This window comes from Malaclemys terrapin, chromosome 15, assembly GCF_027887155.1.
Source record: "Malaclemys terrapin pileata isolate rMalTer1 chromosome 15, rMalTer1.hap1, whole genome shotgun sequence".
Classification (NCBI taxonomy): Eukaryota; Metazoa; Chordata; order Testudines; family Emydidae; genus Malaclemys; species Malaclemys terrapin.
Genome location: NC_071519.1, coordinates 3,291,122 through 3,306,847, shown reverse-complemented (window position 1 = coordinate 3,306,847; position 15,726 = coordinate 3,291,122). Strand labels below are relative to the sequence as shown.

The 15,726-nt window shown below is 65.0% G+C and overlaps 2 protein-coding genes across 2 annotated transcripts in view; one reads left to right on the top strand and one right to left on the bottom strand.

Moving 5' to 3' along the window:
* Positions 1 to 1,367, bottom strand: part of DNAH2 (dynein axonemal heavy chain 2) — a 143,964-nt gene extending 142,597 nt beyond the window's left edge. Inside the window, 1 exon segment of the mRNA XM_054005333.1 lies at positions 1,247 to 1,367. Coding sequence (XP_053861308.1) covers positions 1,247 to 1,367 — 121 coding nt within the window.
* Positions 1,368 to 6,419: 5,052 nt separating this feature from the next.
* Positions 6,420 to 8,586, top strand: LOC128823344 (T-complex protein 1 subunit theta-like). Its single transcript, XM_054005586.1, has 2 exons — positions 6,420 to 6,521; positions 6,931 to 8,586. Exons 1-2 carry the CDS (start codon positions 6,420 to 6,422, stop codon positions 8,584 to 8,586), a joined length of 1,758 nt encoding a protein of 585 aa, XP_053861561.1.
* The last annotated feature ends 7,140 nt before the right edge of the window (positions 8,587 to 15,726 follow it).

Genomic DNA, 15,726 nt, shown 5'->3' with positions numbered 1-15,726 from the left:
TCCCGTGCCTCTGTTTCATTCTCGCTCTTTGTCTAGCGAGACTGTTAGCTCCGCGACGGGGACTATCCCTCACCCAGTGTTTATACGATGCAGCACTGCAGGTGCGACTGTCATCATAATAGACTTGCTGAGAGCAGGTTAGCTCAGCGGTTTGCCACTTTTTTTCATTTGCGGGACCCTGAACATTTTGGAATGGAGGTGCGGCCCCCTTTGGACATGATAGACAGTCTACGGATCCCCCATGGACCACAGGTTGAAAACCATTGTTCTATGGGAACAACAACCTTTCGTGGATCCCTTAGATATAGTCTGTGGATTCCCCCGTGGACCACAGGTTGAAAACCACTGGGTGAGACGAATTTTATGGTGACTAAAATGCCCAAACCCTGTCCAGAACAATGTTGACACAAGAATAAAAGGGAGAAAGAAAGGAATCTAGGCTGGAAATGAGAAGAAGGTTTCTAACTCTAACCTGACCTTCCTCCTGTGGTTTCCTCATCTGGAGTGGGCCGGATTTTGAAAGATCTATCTCCTAGCAGGGTCTAGGTGCCTAGGCTTAGCACAACCCAGATCTGAGATTCTCACGGTGCCGGGAGGTTCTGGAACAGCCCCCCAGTAGGAATAGTGGGGGCAAACAACCGAACTACACCTCTACCCTGATATAACGCATCCCAATATAACACAAATTCAGATATAACGCGGTAAAGCAATGCTCCGGGAGGAGGTGGGGCTGCGCACTCCAGTGGATCAAAGCAAGTTCGATATAACGCGGTTTCACTTATGACGCGGTAAGATTTTTTGGCTCCTGAGTACAGCGTTATATCGAGGTAGAGGTGTAGTTTGAAGCTGGAGCATGATAAGTTTAAACGGGCTATGACAGGGTGAACTGGGACTGGACTCCATGACCCAGGAGGACCTTGTCAGTCCTATGTACAATGGTGGAGCTGCAACAGTCAGAACACTGGCGGGGAATTTGAAGGGCCTGCAGCTCTCATTGACTTCAGCTCAGCACTTGAAAACCAGGCCCGAATAGTGTAGACAAGGCCCAAGAGGCTGCAGTCTGGCCAAATGTCTGGTTACTGACATGACCTTTGCACCCGGGTTTGGTACAAATGAGGGTCAATAGAGCTAGTGGCCGGATTTGCCGAGGTGCTGAGCACTTATGACTCCCAGGAAGCCACGGGGTGCGCAGAGAGTTGGATCATCGGCGCAGCAGGCAGCGCTAGTGAATGGTTTGGGGAAATACCAGTCTCCTCCGGGGGCGGTGCCAGCAGACCCACTTCACTATCCGATACCAAGGAGGGTCTCCGCGCAGCACTTTTGCGCTGCTTTTTGTCACCGGGCGCGCCGCGGCGGCGAGCACTCATCGTTCACCAAAGGCGCTGTGAAAAAAACCAAACCTGTATTTAGGAAACTGACTGCATAACCGGAAGGGAAAACAGTTGAACAGAGCAGATGGGACAGAGAGTCAAAGTCCTATTCCCAGCTCTGGGAGGGGAGTGGGATCTAGGGGGTTAGAGCGGGGGGGCTGGGAGTCAGGGCTCCTGGGTTCTCTCCCTGATTCTAGGAGGGGAGTGGGGTTCCCCTGCCCCTCCCGCACCTGCAGCTCCCCTCCCACACAGCTATCCCCACCTGCCCCTTCTCCTCCACTTCACAACTGCCCCTCCCCCATAGCTGCCCTTCCCACTTCTCTGCCCCTCCCCTCACCTGCCCACCTCTCCCCCAGCTGCCCTTTCCACCTGCCCCTTCCCCCACCTACTCCCACCCTCTGCAGCCTACCCCCTTCCCTCATTGGCCCTCTCCCCCACACCTACCCCTCCCTCTGCAACCTGCCCCTCACCTCACCTCCACACCCACCCCTCCCACTTCCCACCGCCCCTGCTCCCACAGCTACTCCCCTCACCTGTCCCCTCTCCTCCCCTCACTCCTCCGCCATGCCTCCCCCACCCCTTCACATGTGCCCCTTCCCTCACCTGCCCCCTCCCCCACAGCTACCTCTCCCACCTGGCCCTCCCCTCATCTGCTCCCTCCCCCAGATTCCCCCTCCTTCAACCTAACCCCTCCCCTCACTCCCCCCACACACTTCCCACTCCCCTTTCCACCTGCCCCTTCCCTCACCTCACCTGTCCCCTCCCCCAGCTACCCTTCCCACCTGTCCCTTCCTTCCTTTGCCCTCTCCCCCAGCTGCCTCCTCCTTCAACCTGCCCCTCCCCTCACCCTTCCCTTCACATCTGCCCCTTCCTTCACTTGCCCACCTCTCATCCAGCTGCTCTTTCCACCTACCCTGTCCCCCACCTACTCCCTCCCTCTGCAACCTGGCCCTCAACTCACCTCCACACCCACCCCTCCCACTTCCCACCTGCCCCTGCTCCCACAGCTATCCCTCCCACCTGCCCCTTCCTTCCCCTGCCCTCTTCCCAGCTACCCCCTCCTTCAACCTGCCCCTCCCCTCCCCTCACTCCTCCACCATGCCTCTCCCACCCCTTCACATCTGTCCCTTCCCTCACCTGCCCCCTCCCCCAGCTACCCCCTCCTTCAACCTGCCCCTTCCCTCCCCTCCCCCATCCACCATGCCTCCCCCACCCCTTCACATCTGTCCCTTCCCACACCTGCCCTCTCCCTCACAGCTACCCTTTCCACCTGCCCCTTCCCTCCCCTCTCCCCCACACACTTCCCCCTCCCCTTCACATCTGCCCCCCCTCACCTGTCCCCTCCCCAACCTGCCCCCTCCCCTCATTCCCCCCACACACTTCCCCCTCCCCTTCCCACCTGCCCCTCCCCTCACCTGTTCCCTATCCCGAGCTGCCCCCTCCTTCAACCTGCCCCTTCCCTCACTCCCCCCCACACTTCTCCCACCCCTTTACATCTGCCCCCTCACCTGTCCCCTCCCCCACAGCTACCTCTCCCACCTGCCCCTTCCCTCCCCTGCCCTCTCCCCCAGCTACCCCCTCCTTCAACCTGCCCCCTCTCCCACACACTTCCCCCTCCCCTTCACATCTGCCCCCCTCACCTGCCCCCTCCCACACAGCTGCCCTTCCCACCTGCCCCTCCCCTCACCTGCTCCCTACCCCAGCTGCCCCCTCCTTCAACCTGCCCCCTCCCCTCACTCCCCCCACACACTTCCCCCTCCCCTTCACATCTGCCCCTCACCTGCCCCCTCCCCCCACCTCACTCCTACCCCACCTCACCCCTGCCCCGCACGCGCCGCTCCAACTCGCCCCTCGGGCCCCTCCCACCCGCAGTGTCTCCCCGGGCAACCGAGCAACGGACGCTGCGGGGAGGAGCGCGAGCCGGGGCGGGAGCCAATCAGGAGAGGTCCGAGGGAAGGAGCGCGCGCCGCTTGAGTGGCAGTTGGGGCGAGGGGAGGAAAGCGCGCGCCGCTTGAGTGACAGTTGGTGAGGAGGAGCGACTGGGATGGGAAGCCGCTCTGTCAATCCTACCGAGAGAGGCGCCTGATTGGAGAACCAGGAGTAGAGCGGCGGGAGCAGAAGGGATGGGTGGGACTAGGAAAAACTGTCAATCTTGCCCAGGAAGGAAGCTGATTGGCGGGATGGGGGAAAGGGGTGGGAAGAAGGAGAGTGACACCTCAAATTCCCTGAGGAGGAATTCAATCCTCCCCCCCCACACCCCTCAAAGTCTGGATAACAGCTCCCATCATGCAGCGGGAGTGGGATGCCTATGAGAGCTTGGCAGTAGTCCCAGAATGCATTGCACCGATGGAACAGGAGCAGAGCTTTACCTGAATGTGAGCGAAAGTCCCAAAATGCATTGCTCCACACACTACGAGGTGCAACCCCGGAGCGAAGGTCCCAGAATGCATTGCTCCACACACTATGAGCCGCAGGCCCGGAGCGGAGCTCCCAGAATGCATTGCTACACACACTATGAGCCGCAGGCCCGGAGCGGAGCTCCCAGAATGCATTGCTACACACACTATGAGCCGCAGGCCCGGAGCGGAGCTCCCAGAATGCGTTGCTACACACACTATGAGCCGCAGGCCCGGAGCGGAGCTCCCAGAATGCGTTGCTACACACACTATGAGCCGCAGGCCCGGAGCGGAGCTCCCAGAATGCGTTGCTCCACACACTATGAGCCGCAGGCCCGGAGCGGAGCTCCCAGAATGCGTTGCTACACACACTATGAGCTGCAGGCCCGGAGCGGAGCTCCCAGAATGCGTTGCTACACACACTCTGAGCTGCAGGCTTGGAGAGGAGGTCCCAGAATGCATTGCTACACACACTATGAGCCGCAGGCCAGGAGCGGAGCTCCCAAAATCCATTGCTACACACACTATGAGCCGCAGGCCCGGAGCGGAGCTCCCAGAATGCATAGGGGGGAGGGATAGCTCAGTGATTTGAGCATTGGCCTGCTAAACCCAGGGTTGTGAGTTCAATCCTTGAGGGGGCCACTTGGGGATCTGGGGCACACACACTATGAGCCGCAGGCCCGGAGCGGAGCTCCCAGAATGCGTTGCTACACACACTATGAGCTGCAGGCCCGGAGCGGAGCTCCCAGAATGCATTGCTACACACACTCTGAGCCGCAGGCTTGGAGAGGAGGTCCCAGAATGCATTGCTACACACACTATGAGCCGCAGGCCAGGAGCGGAGCTCCCAAAATCCATTGCTACACACACTATGAGCCGCAGGCCCGGAGCGGAGCTCCCAGAATGCATTGCTACACACACTATGAGCCGCAGGCTTGGAGAGGAGGTCCCAGAATGCATTGCTACACACACTATGAGCCGCAGGCCCGGAGCGGAGCTCCCAGAATGCATTGCTACACACACTATGAGCCGCGGGCCCGGAGCGGAGCTCCCAGAATGCATTGCTACACACACTATGAGCCGCAGGCCCGGAGCGGAGCTCCCAGAATGCATTGCTACACACACTATGAGCCGCAGGCCCGGAGCGGAGCTCCCAGAATGCATTGCTACACATACACTGAGCCGCAGGCCCTCAGGAAAGGTTCCAGAATGCATTGCTACACACACTACAAGCTGCAGGCCCATGGAATAGGAACACTTTATGTACCCCGTTTCTTGAGACCCTGGAGCCAGCCAATTCCCCTGATTGGACCTAGCCCCCTGCAGAGGTCAAAGGCCCTTTATCCCCCCATCCTCCTGACTCTGCTATCCTCGGACTTTTCCTGCTCCCCAGTCACTTACTGCAAGAAGCGCCATTCACGGGGTGCAGTACATCCCACCTCTAACACCAGTTGTCACGGAGTCACCGGGCGATGCTCTGGAGCTGCTCCCCACGAAGCCGGGCAGGACTTTGGGGGAGCCTCCTCTCTGTGAGCAGACTGTCGCCAGGGCAAGAAGCTCCCACGGCTTCCACCTTCCTGGGTCTGACCTCAGAGCATCCAGCCTCCCCTTCCACACTGTGCGCTTCCCACAGCGAGTCCGCACAGGTGGGGCTCTTGGGGGTGCCAGAAGGCCCTGCACCCCAACTCCACAGTCAGATGTGACTCTCAGCCAGCCAGTAAAACAGAAGGTTTATTAGACGACAGGAGCATGGTCTAAAACAGAGCTTGTAGGTACAGAGACCAGGACCCCTAAGTTAGGTCCATCTTGGGGCAGGGAGGCCAGAGCCCCTCTGGCCCAACCCTCCATATCCCCAGCCAGCTCCAAACTGAAACTCTCCAGGCCCTTCTCTGCCTTTGTCCCTTTCCCGGGCCAGGAGGTCACCTGATCTCTTTGTTCTCCAACACTTTCAGTTGGCACCTTGCCGGGGAGGGGCCTAGGCCATCAGTGGCCAGGAGACTGGGTGTCGGCCATTCTCTGTGCAGACACCATTGCACTGGCCCTCTAGGGCTCTGCAACAATCACACACCCTTATCCCACCACCAAGATACTTAAGAACTGCATAGGGGAAACTGAGGCACACACACAGTATTCAGAGAAAATATTAAGAACATTCCCACTTCGTCACACCATCCCCACACACGCCATCTATCCACCCACCCATCCCCATACACAGCTATCCATCCATCCGTCCGTCCCCGTCCCCGCCATCTATCCACCCACCCATCCCCATACACAGCTATCCATCCATCCGTCCGTCCCCGTACATGCCATCCATCCGCCCATCCCCGTACATGCCATCCATGCATCCATCCACCCACCCACCCCCACACACAGCTATCCATCCATCTGTCCGTCCCCGTACACGCCATCCATCCACTCATCCCCGTACACGTCATCTATCCTTCCGTCCCCGAACACACCATCCATCTATCCATCCATCCCCATACACACCATCCATACATCCATCCTGGATTCTCCCAGCTCCCTCCCCCTCCCAACTCCTGTGATTCTGCTCCCACCCTTGTTCCCACCGCTGCCCCACCTAGTGCTGACCTCACTCCCATTCCAGCCAATAGGGTGGCAGAACAGCTCCCGCACGGAAGGCGCCACTATGACATCGCCCGTTTACGTACGGTTTGCAGCAGTCGGTTACCGGCCCCCCGGTGCCGGCGACAGGACCCCAGCGTCCAAGTCCCTGCCTCCCACTTGCACCGTGAGCAGAGACGGGGTCGCCCCTGGCGGGGGGTAACCCTGGATATAGTGGGGAAACCACCCCAGATCCAGTGCCCCCTAGAGGGGACAGGCCCCTGCCCCATTCTCCGCCCCCCTGAGCCAGCCGGTCCCTGCCCTGGGGCTGGATGGGAGCCGGCGCCCCCTAGAGGGGACAGGCCCCTGCACCGTTCTCTGCCCCCCTGAGCCAGCCAGTCCCCACCATGGGGCCAGAGGGGAGCCGGTGCTCCCTAGAGGGACAGACCCCGTGTCCATTCCCTGCCCCTCTGAGCCAGCTAGTCCCCGCCCTGGGGCTGGATGGGGGCTGGTGCCCCCTAGAGGGGACAAGCCCCTGCCCCATTCCCTGCCCCAGCCAGTTGTAACATGGCCATTGGTTGTCTCTCTCTCCGCAGACCATGGCCGCCCACGTGCCCCTGCCCCCTGGCCTGCCCCAGCTGCTCAAAGCCGGCACCAAGTACTTCTCCGGCCTGCAGGAGTCGCTCTTCAGCCACATCACGGCCTGCCGGGCCCTGGCCATGTGCCTGCGCACCTCCTACGGGCCGCTGGGCCACAACAAGCTGGTGATCACCCACCTGGGCAAGGCCCTGTGCACGGCCCACGCCGGCACCATCCTGCGGGAGCTGGAGCTGGAGAACCCGGTGGCCCGGATGCTGGGCGCGGCCAGCCAGGCCCAGGAGGAGGAGACGGGCGATGGGGCCAATGCTGTGGTGCTGCTGGCCGGGGCGCTGCTGGACAACGCCGAGAAGCTGCTGCGTGCCGGCCTGCCCGTGGCCGCCGTGCGGGACGGCTACGACGCAGCCTGCAAGGAAGCCGTGCGGCTGCTGCCCGGCCTGGCCTGCCACGTGCTAGCGGATCTCCGGGACCCGGCCGGGGTGGCCGGGGCCCTGCGTGCCGCCGTGGGCAGCAAGCTCTTTGGCTACCAGGATTTCCTGGCCGGGCTGGTGGCCCGGTGCTGCGTGGCGGCACTGAGCCCGGAAGGCGCCTTTGAGCCCAATAACGTGCGCCTCTGCAAGGTGCCGGGGGGCGGCGTCACCGACTCCTGCCTGCTGGAGGGCATGGTCTTCTGCACCGAGGTCGAGAGCCAGGTGCACCAGGCACATGAGGCCCGGATCGCCGTCTACTGCTGCCCCTTCGGCCTGGCCCGCAGCGAGACCAAAGGCATGGTGCTGTTCCAGGGGGCGGCGGAGATGCGGGCGTACGGCGACGCCGAGGAGGCGCTGCTGGGGCAGCGCGTCCGGGCCATCGCTGAGGAGGGGGCCAGCGTGGTGGTGGTGGGCGGGCGGGTGGACCCGCTGGCCCTGCAGTACGCCGACCAGCTGGGGCTTATGGTGGTGCGGCTCAGTTCCCGGCTGGAGCTGCAGTGTCTGTGCCGGGCCGTGGGCGCTGTCCCGCTGGCCAGCCTGGTGCCCCCGCCGCCCGGCGCCATAGGGCACTGCCGGCGCGTCTACCTCAGCGAGATCGGGAGCACGGCCGTGGTGGTTTTCCGCCAGGACGGCGGCGCCTGCCCTGTGGCCACCATCCTGCTGCGGGGGGCTACCCACGAGCTGCTCTGCAGCCTGGAGGAGGCGGTGACAGACGGGCTGAACACCTACAAGGCCCTGGTGAGTGACCGCCGGCTGCTGCCCGGGGCAGGGGCGACGGAGATGGCCCTGGCCGTGCGGCTGGCCACGCTGGGCACCTACCTCCCCAGCCTGGAGCAGTACGGCATCCTGGAGTTCGCCCAGGCTTTGAAGACCCTGCCAGCGGCGCTGGCCGAGAACGCGGGGCTGCCGGTCAACGAGACCATGGCGGCGCTGGAGGCCCTGCACCAGCTGGGCACGGCCACCGCTGGTGTCCGGCCGGGCGAGGGGGGGGCTCCCACCATGGACGCTGCCCGGGAGGGGGTGCTGGACTCCTTGCTGGTCAAGGAGAAGGTCCTCCGCCTGGCGGTCCACACGGCCACCACCCTGCTGGGCGTCAGCCACATCCTGGTGGCCAAGAAGAGCGGGGGACCCAAGGTCCGGGGGGAGAACCCCAACTGGGACCTGGAACCCGACGCCCTGGAGTGAGCCGCTGTCAAGGGAGAGGGGGCTGCCCCGCGGCCACACGGAAACGGGCCCCCACCGGCCCTCCGGCCCCTGCCCCCCATCCGCCCGTTGGCACCCCAATAAACAGCTTCTCACCATGTTACAGAGACTCCACTGTCAGTCCTGCCCTCCTCTCTCCCCGTCGTGCCGGGCACTGCACAGACCCCCGAGTACCTCCCAGGGGAGAGCACCCCCTGCTGAGCCCCCCCACCCCGCTCCCTGCCCCACAGCACCCCCTAGCGCCGCCTTGGGGACAGCCCTGCCTGCCAGGGGAGAGCGCCCCCTGCTGAGCCCTCTACCCCGCTCCCTGCCCCTAGCGCCCAGCCCGCCCTGCTCTAACCACCAGCCCCCACTTCCCTCTCAGAGTCGGGGAGAGAACCCAGGAGTCCTGGCTCCCAGCCCGCCCTGCTCTGACCAACCAGCCCCCACTCTCCTCCCAGAGCCAGGAAGAGAACCCAGGAGTCCTGGCTCCCAGCCCCCCCCACATTCTACCAGATGGGGAGGGGAGACTTTACCCCTGGTGGGCTGATGGGGGTGGGGGAGGAGAGGCTGAGCGGACTCTCCAGGGGCCGTAATTAAGCCCAGGCAGGAGACGTGCCCTTGATTGCATTTCCCTTTAAACCAGCGCTAATGACACTTCCCTTCCCTGTCCCTAGGCCCAGCCCTCCTTCCCCCCCCCCGCCCCGCCGCAGCTAAGGATGGGGGGGCAGTGACACCCTGTCTCTATCCCCACACGCACCCATCCCCTCCCTCTCACCCCATGCCCCACTCCTGCCCAAGCCAATCCTGTCCCAAATCTTGGGGGTTTCCCCTTCCCCAGCCCCACTCCCCCATGTGTTGCGGCACCGTAACTATAACAACCCGGACCGGGGGGGGGGAGTCTGGCGGGGGGCTGGATCTTGCCAAGGCGGGGGGCTGGGAAGGGCCTGGCGCAGAAGTTAAACATTGATGGCTGGGAAAGGTCGGGTCCCTGTGGGGGCACATGTCAGGGTCGCCCTGCCCGGCTACGAGCCGCCCCCCCCCCCCGGCCCCGCGCCATGGGGCCCCTGGGAGCCGGCCTCTGCCAGCCGTCAATGTTTAACTCCTGCGCCAGGCCCTTCCCAGCCCCCCGCCTCCTTGCGGGGGGAGGGTGTATCAGCCGGGGGGGGGGGAGGGCGGGATGTGCCAGGCTGCAGGGGAGGAGGTAGGGAGGGCAAAGACATGAATCCCCCACATCTGCCTTAGACTGAACAATGGGGTCAGTGCCAAGGGCTGCCGGTGCCCCTCACTCCCGACCCGCAGCCCCTGCCAGCCCAGCCCTGCCCCCCCTCAGCTCTGCCAGTGCCCCTCACTCCCGACCCACACACCCCTGCTAGCCCAGCCCTGCCGGTGCCCCTCACTCCCGACACGCAGCCCCTGCCAGCCCAGCCCTGCCCCCCCCCAGCTCTGCCGGTGCCCCTCACTCCCGACCCGCAGCCCCTGCCAGCCCAGCCCTGCCCCCCCCCCCCCCCCCAGCTCTGCCGGTGCCCCTCACTCCCGACCCGCAGCCCCTGCCAGCCCAGCCCTGCCCCCCCCCCAGCTCTGCCGGTGCCCCTCACTCCCGACCCGCAGCCCCTGCCAGCCCAGCCCTGCCCCCCCCCCCAGCTCTGCCGGTCCCCCTCACTCCCGACCCGCAGCCCCCACTAGGCCAGCCCTGGGCTCCCCGAATGGCTCTGTCTGTGCCACACAGTTGAGCTCAGGATGGAAGGCCATGTGGGGGTGGCTGGAACCGGCTGGCTCACAGACGGGGGCCTGTCTATAGAGCTGTTTGGGGCTTGGGGGGGCGGTGGGGCGCTGGTATTACTCCTTTCCCAACAGCAGGAAGGGAACCCAGGAGTCCAGGCCCAGGGGCGGGGGCGGGTTGGGCCCATCTCTGGTTTCCATTTGATTTATCCCCTTTTTAATGAAGCTGGATTCCAGACGTCGCCTGGGATCTCACCACGATAGGGGGCGGGGGGGAGCTGTCAAGGAGAAACCCCCCCTTTCCCCCTTCCCCCACAGCCCTCTCCAACATCCCTCTCCTCCGCCAGCCCCCCAGGGCCCTTGTTCACACTCGCTGGGTTCTGCATCGCTTTGTGACACCTCTCCTGACACCTTCAGAGACAGCCCCCCAACCCCCCGCCTCCACCTGCTCCCTCCCCCCACCCCCTGCTCCCCCATATCCCCCACCCCTTGCCTTCCCAGCAGCCTCCTCCTCACTGTCCTCCCCCGCACAGTCACCCCCTTCCCCCCCGCATTAGTTAGTGCCACTCACTCCTGACCCACAGCCCCCGCTAGCCCAGCCCTGCCCCCCGCCCCAGCTCTGCCGGTGCCCCTCACTTCCAACCCGCAGCCCCTGCTAGCCCAGCCCTGCCCCCCGCCCCAGCTCTGCCGGTGTCCCTCACTCCGACCCGCGTCCCTCACTCCGACCCGCAGCCCTTGCCAGCCCAGCCCTGGGCTCCCCCCAGCTCTGCCGGTGCCCCTCACTCCCGACCTGCAGCCCCTGCTAGCCCAGCCCTGCCCCCCCCCCAGCACTGCCAGTGTCCCTCACTCCCGACCCGCAGCCCCTGCTAGCCCAGCCCCCTGCCCCCCAGCTCTCCCAGTGCCCCTCACTCCTGACCCACAGCCCCCTCCTACCCCCATCCCTGTCTCTCCCAGACGCCCGCCCTGATGCCAGGCTGGCCCGGGAGTGTGGGAAGCCGGGGACATTTGCAGACTGCCCTGCCCCCCCACCCCCCCGTGTGTGATTGATGGGGATTTTTAATTAAAACTCAATATTTTCTCTCCTCTATTAAATGGCTGTTTCTAGGGAACCCCTCCCCCCGCCCCCCTGCAGCCTGACAGTGCCGGGCCTGGCTTCTCTCGCCCTGTTTGCTGCCCCCCCCCCCCAGCTCCCCCCTGCACACTCCGGCCCCAGCTGCAGCTGGGATGCTACAGAGACCACATGGGGCCTGTCCCCTCTAGGGGGCGCTGGCTCCCCTCTGGCCCCAGGGCGGGGACTGGCTGGCTCAGGAGGGGCAGGGAATGGGGTAGGGGCCTCTCCCCTCTAGGGGGCACCGGCTCCCCTCCGCAAAAATGAGCTGCTGGCGGGGGTTGAGGGGCAATGGGGGTAGGAGATCGCGGGGGCAGGGGTGGCAGTAGGTTATGGGGGGGCAGAGGGGGAGCTGGCTGCTGGGGCTGGGGTGGGGTTTGGGGAGCTCACGGCTGTGGGGGGCTGGGGAAGCTGGCAGGACGACACCCTGCGGAAACCAGAGACACTGATGGCCAGACACGGACCTGCCTCCGAGGGAAGGGGCTGCCGCCAGCCGGGACCCCTCCCCCGCCGCGAGCCAGGACCCTGACCCCTCTCCCGCCTCGAGCCCAGACCCCGACATCTCCCCCGCTGCTAGCCAGGACCCCAACCCTAGCGTAAGCTCCAGCCCCGCAAACCCAGACCCATTAACCCTGAGACCCCTAACCTCTGAGCCCCACCCCAACCTCTGACCCCAGTCCCTAACCGTGGACCCCTAACTTCTAACCCCCACCCCAACCTCTGACCCCGGTCCCTAACCCCAATTCTTAACCTCTGACCCCAACCCCTAACCTTTAAACCCGGCCATAACCCAACCCCCAATCTCTAACCCTGCCCTCTAACTCCTAACTTCCATCGCCAGTCATAACCTGTGACCCCAGCCTCTGACCCCGATCCCTAACCCCAACTTCCACCCCTAACAGCAGATCCCAACCCCTAATCTTTAACCTTGGCCACAACCCGACCCCCAATTTCTAACCCTGACCTCTGACCCCAACCATAACCTCTGACCCCAACCCCTAACCTCAGCCCTGACCTCTAACCCTGCCCCCTGCCCCCTAACCCTTCACCTCTAACCTGATCCGTAACCCTCACCCCTAACCTCTGACCCTCAACCCTGATCCCTAGCCCCTCTCCCTAACTCCAAACCCAGCACTACCCCGAACAACCCCCCGCACTGGTCTGCACCCCCTGCTTCCCCCCATCCCCAGTGTGGGACCCTCATCCCCCAGCCCCTGCCTGGGGCAGCCAAGATCCCACCCCCCAACTCTGTGAGTTCAAGTCCCCCCAGGCCACGCCGAGGGGCTTGGTCGCTGCTCCCCACCTGGGTGTCCCCCCCCATCGCCCACAGGAGGTCACAGCTCGCTCCCGCCCCCTGCCACGCCCCACTGAGCACCGGGGCACAACTGCCCAGACCCTCGCCCAGCGTGCAGCCAATCACTAGGGAGCTCGGGGGGGGGGGTCTGCTTCCCACATTCCCCGAGCCCCCGCCCTTCCCCTCGCTCTGTACCCCACACCTACACCCCACTTCCCCTGCCATTCTTCCTGGAGGGGGGAGAACCCAGGCATGCTGGCTCCCAGCCCCCGAGCTCTGACCACCAGTCCCCTCTCCCCTCCCAGAGCTGGGGAGAGAACCCAGGCATGCTGGCTCCCAGCCCCCGAGCTCTGACCACCAGTCCCCACTCCCCTCCCAGAGCCGGGGAGAGAACCCAGGAGTCTTGACTCCCAGCAAAACCCCCACACACACCATCACGGCAGGTCACTGTGACCACTACAGGCTACAGCTGGGCAGTGGCTGCACATGCAGCTGCCAGATGTCCCACTAGGGGGCAGCGTTTCCCCAGGACTCTCGCCTGCCCCACATATTTGTGCCAAGGGGCGATGGGTCAGGCTGGGCCAGGCTCTGCTCCGGGCCTGGCCCAGCCCGTCTGCGGCGGGGAGCTGTGATTGATGCTCGGCCCCACAACAGCTGCCTCCAGTCACAGTGAAGAGACCCTGTCTGTCAGGGGGGCCCTGCAGCGCTGGGGGGAGGGGCAGAGTGAGGTGATAGATCGATCGATAGATAGATGAGGATGGGGATGGATAGACAGAGGGGTATGGATGGGGATAGATAGATAGAGGGTTGTCTGGAGATAGATGTGGGGGATGGGGTGGGTGGGGGGACACTGCTGTACACACACGGGGAGGACGGGGCGGGCAGGGAGAGATGGGGAGGATGGGAGGGCCGGGGGGACACTGCTGTACACACACGGGGAGGACGGGGCGGGCGGGGAGAGATGGGGAGGATGGGAGGGGCGGGGGGGGACAATGCTGTACACACGCGGGGAGGACGGGGAGAGATGGGGAGGATGGGAGGGGCGGGGGGGGACACTGCTATACACACGCGGGGAGGACGGGGCGGGCGGGGAGAGATGGGGAGGATGGGGTGGTCGGGGGGACACTGCTGTACACACGCTGGGAGGACGGGGCGGGCGGGGAGAGATGGGGAGGATGGGAGGGGCGGGGGGGGACACTGCTGTACACACGCGGGGAGGACGGGGAGAGATGGGGAGAGATGGGGAGGACGGGGCGGGCGGGGGGGACACTGCTGTACACACGCGGGGAGGACGGGGCGGGCGGGGAGAGATGGGGAGGATGGGAGGGGCGGGGTGGGACAATGCTGTACACACGCGGGGAGGACGGGGAGAGATGGGGAGGACGGGGTGGTCGGGGGGACACTGCTGTACACACGCGGGGAGGACGGGGCGGGCAGGGAGAGATGGGGAGGATGGGAGGGGCGGGGGGGGACAATGCTGTACACACGCGGGGAGGACGGGGCGGGCGGGGAGAGATGGGGAGGATGGGAGGGGCGGGGGGGGGACAATGCTGTACACACGCGGGGAGGACGGGGCGGGCAGGGAGAGATGGGGAGGATGGGGTGGTCGGGGGGACACTGCTGTACACACGCGGGGAGGACGGGGCGGGCAGGGAGAGATGGGGAGGATGGGGTGGTCGGGGGGACACTGCTGTACACACGCGGGGAGGACGGGGCGGGCAGGGAGAGATGGGGAGGATGGGAGGGGCGGGGGGGGACAATGCTGTACACACGCGGGGAGGACGGGGCGGGCGGGGAGAGATGGGGAGGACGGGGCGGGCGGGGGCACACTGCTGTACACACGCGGGGAGGACGGGGCGGGCGGGGAGAGATGGGGAGGATGGGAGGGGCGGGGGGGGACAATGCTGTACACACGCGGGGAGGACGGGGCGGGCAGGGAGAGATGGGGAGGACGGGGTGATCGGGGGCACACTGCTGTACACACGCGGGGAGGACGGGGCGGGCAGGGAGAGATGGGGAGGACGGGGCGGGCCGGGGGGACAATGCTGTACACACGCGGGGAGGACGGGGCGGACAGAGAGAGATGGGGAGGACGGGGTGGTCGGGGGGACACTGCTGTACACACGCGGGGAGGACGGGGCGGGCGGGGAGAGATGGGGAGGACGGGGCGGGCGGGGGCACACTGCTGTACACACGCGGGGAGGACGGGGAGAGATGGGGAGGACGGGGCGGGCGGGGGGACACTGCTGTACACACGCGGGGAGGACGGGGCGGGCGGGGAGAGATGGGGAGGACGGGGCGGGCGGGAGCACACTGCTGTACACACGCGGGGAGGACGGGGCGGGCAGGGAGAGATGGGGAGGATGGGGCGGGCGGGGGCACACTGCTGTACACACGCGGGGAGGACGGGGAGAGATGGGGAGGACGGGGCGGGCGGGGGCACACTGCTGTACACACGCGGGGAGGACGGGGAGAGATGGGGAGGACGGGGCGGGCGGGGGCGGGACACTGCTGTACACACGTGGGTGGGCGGGAGGACGATAGCTAGCCGGGGGGCACTCTCCGACATAGGTGTCTATGGGGCTGGCTAGTTTTCCTCTCTCCTGGCAGCCAATACTGGCCCCAGGGCCGTTCCAAAGCTGAGGCTGGAACCCAGGCGTCCTGACTCCCAGCTCCCCCCACCCCCCAGCTCTGAGCCCGAGTTAATTCTCCATGTCCTGTCCCAGCCCCCTGCCAGGGCTGGGGGAGGGAAGGGGAGAGATTTAAAGAGACAGGAGCGGATGTGGCCACCTGAACTTCCACCCAGCCCCCTCCCCATGTCCAGGGGCCTCCACCCAGCCGGGGCCAGCACCCCCTCCCCCCAACCACTAGACCCCACTGCCTGCCCAGCGCCGGGGAGAGAACCCAGGAGTCCGGGATCTCTGCACAGGGAGAGGGGAGCGGGATGGTGCCTTCAGGCCGCTTTACTCAGCAGTAGACAAACGTGACCTAATTGGGGACTGACCCCAGGCGACCCCTG

Bases quoted from the DNA above. Each gene is read 5' to 3' on its own strand.
- LOC128823344 (XM_054005586.1), top strand. From the start codon at position 6,420: ATGACATCGCCCGTTTACGTACGGTTTGCAGCAGTCGGTTACCGGCCC. The intron at 6,522-6,930 runs GTGAGCAGAGAC...CTCTCTCCGCAG, and splicing joins CCCTGCCTCCCACTTGCACC to ACCATGGCCGCCCACGTGCC.